Source organism: Arachis hypogaea, chromosome 1 (genome assembly GCF_003086295.3).
Source record: "Arachis hypogaea cultivar Tifrunner chromosome 1, arahy.Tifrunner.gnm2.J5K5, whole genome shotgun sequence".
In the NCBI taxonomy this organism is placed as follows: domain Eukaryota; kingdom Viridiplantae; phylum Streptophyta; class Magnoliopsida; order Fabales; family Fabaceae; genus Arachis; species Arachis hypogaea.
Window position 1 is genome coordinate 2,229,575 of NC_092036.1, and position 9,382 is coordinate 2,238,956.

Consider the following 9,382-nt stretch of genomic DNA (forward strand, 5'->3'; position numbering starts at 1 on the left):
CGAGATTTCAACAACAAAATAAATAGCTTCTAAAGTCATTATGATACATAAATTGTGACCATTATTTATAATTTGAGTCAAGGTCAACATAGCCCAGATAAATTGTCCCATGAGTAACATCCTGTGTTATTATTATTATTATCATGGTTAGTTGCATTGTTGAGAGGAAATAATGAAGCTACAGGCTTTATATCAAGTCCAAAATTGTCGTCTGTCATAAGACAAGAAGATTGGACATTATTTGAGACTTCTGTTGTATTATTATGCTGCCAATTCTGTTGGCATTGTAAGGTTGAAGGCATTACAGGGAGCAATGTTGACAAGTCCTCATTCATGGATTTCTCTAAGTTTGTTGCTTCTTCCTTTGGTTTTAGTCCTGCAAAAATTATGAAAATAGAATCAACATGATTGCCACCATATCTAAAGTTTAGTGTGTTTAATTTGTTAAAAAATATTAAAAATTAATATTTAATTTAAAACGTATGAAACCAAATAATTTTTAAATATTTGATGTTTACTTTAAAACGTATCAACCCCAAAGACCATATGCATTATTGTCACAATAAGAACTATTATTATTATTATTCCATCAAAATGTGTTTACTTAAGTTATAAAAAAGTCATTATTTTTCATCACACTTATCACACGTATGTGGCAATTAGAATGTATTTTTCAAACATGCTATGTAGTAGTATTATACAATTAGAATGTATATTATATTTGAAATGAATTTTGAAGCATTCCAATTTTAGAATTAAAATAATAACTCCAAGAGGTCAAAGTAAAAAATTAATGCACTCATATTATGTTATCAGTTATGAGAGACATATTAAACTATGTCAAAAGACATTAAAAATTTAGTACATAAGCATCAATATAACAAGAAAAAAACTGTATACTAATATTTTCAACCCATGCAAATTTATTTTAGTTTAGACTCTTCTTCCTAAACCTAAGGAAATTCTTAAATAATTTAGAAAAATATATTGAGATGAAAGAATCAGATTTAATTTTGTGACATAAAATAAACTTAGGTTGCTAAAAGCAATCGAGAAGATCCAACTATTCAAATATACAAAGAAGTAATTGATTGAGAGTGAAAATTCAAGTGCAGTTCATAGTTGAAAATCGTTAAATAATTTAATAGATTGAATTAAATTATTATCTAAAAACTCTCGACTATTAACTTTCCATAAAGTCAATTATACTTGAATTTTTAGCTTAATTGATGTAGTGTAAATCAAACAAAAACAACTAAGATTTAAAAGTTTTTTTTTATCAACCTGAACTAGAAGACCAATAAAGAGAACTAAGAACCGAGTCATCAAAGCTTTGGCAACCCTCAAAAGCCTCATCTTGCCCTTCATTCAAGCCGAAGTAGCTTCGCTTTTTAAAATTCTGATGACTAGAAGCCATGGTTTGAGCTTCAGATAGAATATCCCCAACCAACCCATTACTTGTATTTAAACAGTTAGGGTCATTATTATACTCAACATCATCTAGTTTAAACTCTGATGGCTCTATTTGGTGCGGTTGCGATGACAATGAAAATTGGTTTGAAGGGAGCTCTATCTTGCTTAGGAAATTAGAAGGAGAAGTCGAACATACCATGTTTCTTTCAGGATCCAACAAGGATGGGTTCTGAAAGAAATGGGAGAAAGAAGAAGAAGAAGAAGAGTTGAGATGAACTGGGAACCTAAACCCATTATCAAGATCAGATAAGTGGGTTGGCGTGGTTGGTGTGGTTGGATTCACAGTTGAAGTTGAACGGTAACGCTTAAAGCGAAGAGGGTTGCACAACAAGGGTGCAGGTCTATGGAAGGTGAAGGAGAGAGGTGAAGATGAAATGGGAGTGGAGAGTGGTGTGTGAAGTGATGAAGAGGATAAAGGGGAATAAGACGGAGCTCTGTGAAGTGGTGATGTTAAAGGAGAATGGTTGAGGTGGTGGTGATGATGCGGAGATGGAGAATGAAGATAACTTTGGTGGTGGAGAAACTCAAACTTGCTTGTGGGAGAATTGTTGATGAAGTTTGTTCCTAGATGAGTTATAGGGGTGGTGGGTGTGCTTGATATAGTCGGACGATCAGGGTCATCTGAGTACAGAGGAAGCCCTTGCCTTTGCCTCCGCTTCACCCTTGTGTTCCAATAATTCTTTATTTCGTTGTCAGTTCTTCCGGGCAACTACAGCAACAAGTTGATATTTAAAAATTATTAAATAATTTAATAATTCTGATTAAATTATTATATTCTTGATTATAAATTTTATACAAAGATAACTGAAGAAGGGAGGAAGGAGTTATACCAATGCAGCCATTCGAGCCCATTTGTTTCCAAATTGAGCATGGAGTTCAATGATGAGCTTTTCTTCTTCAGGGGAGAAAGCACCTTTCTTCAAATTTGGTCTCAAATGGTTAGCCCATCTTAGCCGACAACTCTTTCCACATCGAGCCAACTTTGTGTTTCTTTGTACGGCGTTCCAGTTCCCTTCACCGTGTTTCGTTACGTAATCAACTAAAATTGCATCCTCTGCGGCTGTCCAAGGACCTTTTTTCAAAGCCACCTCATCTCCCGCCGCTGTCGCACCACCGCTATCGCCACAGCAGCCGTCACCTGCTTCCATGCTTCCCCTCATTGCAGTGAAACTGTTTGCATCGTTCTCTGCATCTTTATTAATATTTTCCATCATGCCAAGAAAAATTTGTTTATTTCCTTGTTCATCCAAATATAGCCACACTAGTCCAACTCCTACCTCTTGTGCATATCTAAATATAGTAATCACTTAGTTGTATCTTCTCTTCGTTGTCCTTACCATAATTCTCTCTTCCACTATATTTTTTAAACTCTAAACTCTTAAATTCTCTATATGAGAGAGAGAGTGGTGGTAGTGGTGGTGGCGACCACGACGAAGACCGGAGATGAAGGGATTCTACTAGTCTACAATGATATGAAGGGTTTTGGGAGGTGCAAACAAAAGGCAAAGGCATGAAGTGAATTGTTTAAGGGATTTGTGAAAAAGTGGAAAGACAAATTTAGAAGGGTATGCTAGGATTGCGCTTCCGTGTAACCCTCATAACCAATGGTGAAAAATTGTACAACTAAATCTTACGTGTTATGCACAGTGAAAAAGCCTTGAAAATTGTACCTGTTCCATTGTTTTTTAACAGCATGTTTTAATGCCAATAGAAACAAATGATTGTTGGCATCCAAGTTTGGATACTCAAAAAAGTAAATTCTAAGTGGCATGCTTGTTTTGACTACATGAGAACATATGAGTAACTCTACATGCTTGTTTTGAACACAAGTAATAAAAATGGTTTTTCTTTTTTTCCCTCAAATTATTTGTTAGTTAGATATTCTTTTTTTTTGTATATATTGTTCATTATTGAATTGTCAAATGTATCATTAAATTATTTATGATTTTAGTAAAAATTAAATATATTTTTTGTTATTGATATAAAATGTTTTTAAATAGGGGCAGTTTTGTAAATTTATATTTTAAAATATTTTTAATTTTAAATTCTTAATATAAGTGCATTTACTTGCACAAATTAAAATAACATGTGAATTATTTGCAACAGATAGAACATTTTATTTTTGAAGATAACTTTATGAGTAATATATCCTAAATTGGTCTCTAATAATTTTTACATGCCATAAATTAGTTCTTAATAACAAAAATTTGACAATGTAGTTCTTTTTCTTTTAAAATATTATTGCAAATTTGTTTCTCATACAATAAAAGAATAAATTGAGGGATTAAATTGTCTAAATTTTAAAAGAAAAAAACAAATTTGTATATTTATTTTGTTAAGGATTAATTTATTTAATATTCTACCGGATCAAAGATTTTTTTGTTAGGAATCAAATTTGATAAAAGAAATTGTTAGAGAATAATATGAAAGTACTTATATATCGTATTAATGGGAAAACCCTCTCCCACCCCACCTGTTAAAATAAGTTGGAGTAAGGAGGAAGGAGGAAAAAAATAAGATGCTCACTTCGTATAAAATTAATTTTAAATAATTAAATAACTCTAGCTAACATATCTCACATAAACTATTATAACTTACCAAAATTGTTAATAATTAAATAAAAATTTAATTTTAATATATTAATAATATAAAATATTTTTATTATTAATAAAAAGAGTTAATAATCAAAATTATTTTTGAAAAATATATCGATCTCTATTTTTGTTTCCAAAAAAATAAATTAATCAAATTCGACCTCGAAAGATAATAAATTTAGTCGCACTAGTCCTTCTATCATCTTCTTCATTGAGGTGGCTAATGCTTGTTGACGTGGTCTGTTAACTATCAGCTTGGCACATGTTTAGTAGCATCATCTTGTTGCTGACAAGATAAGAATGTTAAATCAATTTAAATCCGTCCCTAAGTGAATGAACCCTAATTCCAAATTCAATCATAAATAAGACTTCCTCAACACTTGCATTGGATGGCACTATACTTGAGTAGAAGTTGAAATTATTGGGTTGCAACGATGATGGAGATAGAAAATATAGGTCGTGGTAGTAGGTTATCGTGTCTGTCACATGACAATCATGGTTCTAGCTCTTCCACAGGAATAATGAGGAAGAAGACTCAGGATGAAACATATTTTTGTGGGTTGAAAAATGTGATTAAAAATTTTGGGATAGTAGAGAACTCAGATAGATTGTTCCAAGACAACGGGTGAGCAATTTCAAAAAAAAATTTAATACTTTCTCATCTTATTCTCTGTTTTTGGGTGTTTTTAATTTTTTTTTCAAAATTGTAAAAAAAAAGTCATTGCAATTACTTTAAGTGGGTTGGTGATAAAGACTACTAAAGAGTGGCTGAAGGTGGCGCAAAGACAGATGCAGGAACTGATTTAGAGGTTGAGAATGCCTATGATAAATGGAGAGTGAATATGGTATGGAGATTAGGCAGTTTAAAATCTGAAGTTAGAGCTATGAAAATGTTGATGATTTTTAAAGATACAACTTGTTGTGTCTCTTGAGTTGGTGAAATATTTTCAAATTCTCTAATGTCAATCTCTATAGGAGACTGGATGGGAGGTGGAAGTGCAGGTAATGATGCTACTGCTACTGCTACTACTTCTGGAGCAATATTAGTTGCAACAAGGACAGCATTTACTTCAAGGACACCAGGGACAACAAGTGCAAGTTGCAATTGCATTTGTGGTTTGTTCCTCAACATTTGTATCTTTCTTCTTTGCACAAGTTCTTTTGTTGTGCCCAACCTCACCACATTACATTGCAATTGCATTTGTGGTTTGTGCAAGTTCTTTATTCTGCTTTTGACCCAATTCGTTGTTCATTTTTATCCCTTCTCCTTTTTTTTTTTGTAGATCTTCTAGGTTTAGGTTAATTGAGGGTTAGACTGGAGCTGAAGGTGATGTTTTTTTTTTTCATAGATCATGTCCCTTTACCAGATTAACATTGAAAGGATAAGTTCTCCTATATATATCCATCTTCAACTAATCATGGCAGTAATCTTTAGCCCTCTTGTCATTCTTATCTTATATGGCTGATATTGCATGCATACATGCATACCTGTCAAAACCAATTAAATGATTAATTAAAATGGGTTACATGATTGAATTGATCATTAAATAAGAGTTGAAGCGGTTACTTGTGAGTTACCAGAACCTACAGATACATGTGTGTTTTTTCAGGTCAACCACCATATTCATTGGCTAGTTATGCACTTCATACAATTCCTCTTTCTCATTACCAGACCACTGAGAAGTTAAATGGCTAGACAATTTTGTCATTGATTCTACTCTACTTTGTGGAATAGAAGGGAGAAACCTTGATAGTTGATCAGCTTCTACTTGTTGTCAATCATACTCTTTATGATAATTCTTCTAACTTCTTTAGCTAATGTCAGGATGAGATTGCTCCTTTCATACTTGATTTTTGCATTGAATGACTCACATGAGTTTCTGCATATGTTATCCACCTTTGGAGGTTCACTGAAATACGCTTTCATCCATGCATCCTTCGGCCATTTGTCAAAATACTCACAGGCCTTCTCATTAATCAACTTAACTATGTTCATATTTCTATCAATCTCATTCTTTGTCCTTGATTGAGCACATTTTCACTCTAAGTCTTTTAACTCACTGCTATACCATTGCTTAGAAAAATTGTGCCATAAATGCCACCCACAAAATTGGTGGTGAATCCTTGGCATTACTTTCTACATGGCAGGAATTAATCTCTACACTAAATACAAAGTCCAAAAAAATTGTTAATCAAAATAGTCTTCCAATAAAATTTATTAAATTAAAAAGGTCCTTGAATAATATTCATTAAATCAATATAGTCCTCAGAACACATAATGTGAATAAAAAAGATTGTTACCTTCTGCAGATCTAAAATAAAGCACCATCTATTCTTTTTGTAGTCTCTAAGTTTATTGTGAAGGACTTCTAGAAATTAGTGCTAGTTATCCTTATTTTTCACATCAATAATTGCATAAACAATCCCAAAGATGTGATTGTTAGCATCTTGTCCACATACTGTCAGAATTTGTCACCTATATAATGTCTTAAGATACGCACCATTTAACCCAATTAAAGGTCAACAATCTGCCTTAAATTCCTTCTTTTAAGCATTAAGACAAACATAGAATCTCTAAAACTGAAGGAGACTCTCGGACATGGGGATGACACCAACCTTAACTATGGATCTCAGATTTCTAGTCAGTAATTCATGAGCATAATCCCACACCAATCCATACTGAGCTATCTCATCACCCTCCACAATTTTTCTAGTAGCTTTCAAAGTCTTAGTAATACATGTACTATTCAGATGCACATTACACTTTTTTACAAACTAATCATAAATCTCATGATGCTTCATAGTTGGATGCTTCCTAAACTTAGGTACTAGTTTATTTAGTGTCCAAATTTGGGTGGAAACTCTATTTTTCTTTTTTTTTTTTGGATAAATGTGACTATCAACTAGAGTTTTAATTGGCCAAGACCCATCTTGCGTGTTACATGCATAATATACTACCCAAAGACAATCCTCTGTCTTACAAATAACTCTGACCCTAACTTTATCAATCTTTATAAATAAAATATTTCTACTTCATTAGATTGTATAGTCCCTAGTAGCTTGCATAAAATCAGCCTTTAACTTAAATATCATACTAACCTCAATTTTGAGGTTTTCAAACTTGGCCTTATCATTAAACTAAAGATACACAGTTGGTGATTTCTCATCAGAATCCAACTCCTTACCAAAATTATCTGAATGCCATGATTCAACATCTAACACACCATTAAGGTCGTCATCATCCTCTTCTACATCTACCAAAAAAATTAAAACATAAATTTTCATAAACGTTTGCTAAATCAATTAAAACATAAATAACCCTAAGCAGATAAACCTACCAGATTCAGAGCTTTGCTCATCTTCAAAACCTTCATAGTTAGCGTCATTTGTGTCTATTTCTTTATCCCCTAGTCTAGACTCAGGAGGTCTATGTTTTTTCCTGACCATAAATTTTTTGTTCTTTCTTACGCCACTTTGTCCACTATCATTATTACTGCTATAAAGATTATCGCCTAGAATTTTAGGAGACTTGTATAGTTCATCTTCATCACTCTCATATGAGTCATGAGAGTCCCTGTTCTCTTTTACTGATTGGGAGTTTGTTTTACGCATCTTCCAGATCTTGTGAGGGTGCAGCCACTGTCATTTTTCTTATTCTTATTATCTTGTGAGTTCTTGGAAGGTTGATATGATCTTTTGGACTGAGTTAAAACTTTGTTGACCTAAAGTGTGACCTTGGTGGGCTGAAAATAGGGTTTTGTAGGTAGCAAAAGAGTCTCAGTAGACTGATATGATGGTTTAGTGGGGTGAGAGATTATCTTAATGGTTGATATGCTGACTTAGTGAGCTAAGAGGTGGACTTACTAGATTGTGAGGCTACTTTAGTGGACTGAGAGGTTGGTTTTCTAGGCTGAGGGTGCAATTTAGTGGGTAACTTAATGAGTTGAGAATGGTGTTTCTTAACTTGAAAAAAATTCTTCATATTACTTTATACTTCCATAGTGACTACATTCTCTTTCGTGTTGTCCATTACACATGGCTGTGAAATGTAATTCTCAAAGTATAGGTGGATCAGATACTAGTTCCTCCTACCTAGATGTAAGGAAAATTCTAGGAACTTTTCACCAACAGTCTTTAGCTTCAATATATCGTAGCTCCTTATAGTAACCCTTTACAAAAAACATATCCAATGTGTCTCCCTCATCACTCACCAACACTTTTGAGTTATCAGGTTTATATATCATTTAACCATCCTCACACTTTTTAAATAACCCACTATGGTGAAACAAAAATGTTATGAAAGGAGTCTCCATCTACAGTATCAAAAATAAAAATATCATTAATAAATAGAGTGCACTAGATCTTGTTTATGAGTCACCAGAGGCTAAATCCATTTTGTACAAATTAATCATAACAAATCCTACCCTAAAATCAAAATGAACATGCAAAAAATTTAAACACCGTCATCAAAATCAAGCACTCCTAACTAAAATTTTTCATAGAATAAGAAAAAAGTAAGACATTCTCACACTCTAAAATGAGACATCAACAATTATACAAACTCTTGGTCATTCCAAACTCTAAACTAGATTAGAGGAACACACAGACTCAGAGTACTACACTGAGAACACATCGTAGAATAGCTCAAAAATGATGAAAAAATTTTCATCTTTATCTCTCACAGTTGTAATGGCTTCCTCCACTATCAATGTTTTTCTAAAAGATGATCAATTTTGCATTCAGTAGTGTCAACTGTTTCGTTTTAGTCGTCGTCCAACACTGATGAATGTTGATATAGTGGTTCAAAACTTGGGTGAAAGGCTTTGAAGGCAGATCTTAAGGGAGATGAGACGTTTTGGAGCGAAATAGAGATATGGTTATTATGAGAGGAGGTGAGGCTTTGAGGCTTTACGATGTTTGAGTATCCTTTTGGACACGAAACGGTGTCATTTTAGGGCTTGGAAAGCTTTAAATCAAAACTACATTGTTTTGATTGTGTGCCACGCTAGTAATTAACAAGCCACGTCAACAGGCTCAGCGAAGGAAATGATAAAAAGACTAATACAACCAATTTCATTACTTTTTGAAGACAAATTTGGTTAATTTATTTTTTTGAGACAAAAACAGAAATCGATGTATCTTTTCGAGACAATTTTAACTATTAACTCTTCATAGAAATATTAAAATAATATTATTATAAATCTGTAATTCAAACATTGAACACTAACATATTATACCTAAAACGAAAGTAATGTTTTGAACAATATAAAAAATATCATATACATCAATCAAGAGAGCTCAACAAGAAAATAAAT

The 9,382-nt window shown here is 32.9% G+C and overlaps 1 protein-coding gene across 1 annotated transcript; it reads right to left on the reverse strand.

Annotated features, from left to right (window-relative positions):
* LOC112790007 (transcription factor MYB97-like) lies at positions 1 to 2,925 on the reverse strand. The gene is made up of 3 exons (XM_025832218.3): positions 2,304 to 2,925; positions 1,285 to 2,182; positions 1 to 376 (listed from the first exon to the last, which is right to left on the reverse strand). Exons 1-3 carry the CDS (start codon positions 2,685 to 2,687, stop codon positions 84 to 86), a joined length of 1,575 nt encoding a protein of 524 aa, XP_025688003.1. The 5' UTR covers positions 2,688 to 2,925; the 3' UTR covers positions 1 to 83.
* Positions 2,926 to 9,382: the final 6,457 nt, after the last annotated feature.

Bases quoted from the DNA above. Each gene is read 5' to 3' on its own strand.
- LOC112790007 (XM_025832218.3), bottom strand. From the start codon at position 2,687: ATGATGGAAAATATTAATAAAGATGCAGAGAACGATGCAAACAGTTTC. The intron at 2,183-2,303 runs GTATAACTCCTT...TTGTTGCTGTAG, and splicing joins GGGCTCGAATGGCTGCATTG to TTGCCCGGAAGAACTGACAA. The intron at 377-1,284 runs GTTGATAAAAAA...TAATTTTTGCAG, and splicing joins TTATTGGTCTTCTAGTTCAG to GACTAAAACCAAAGGAAGAA.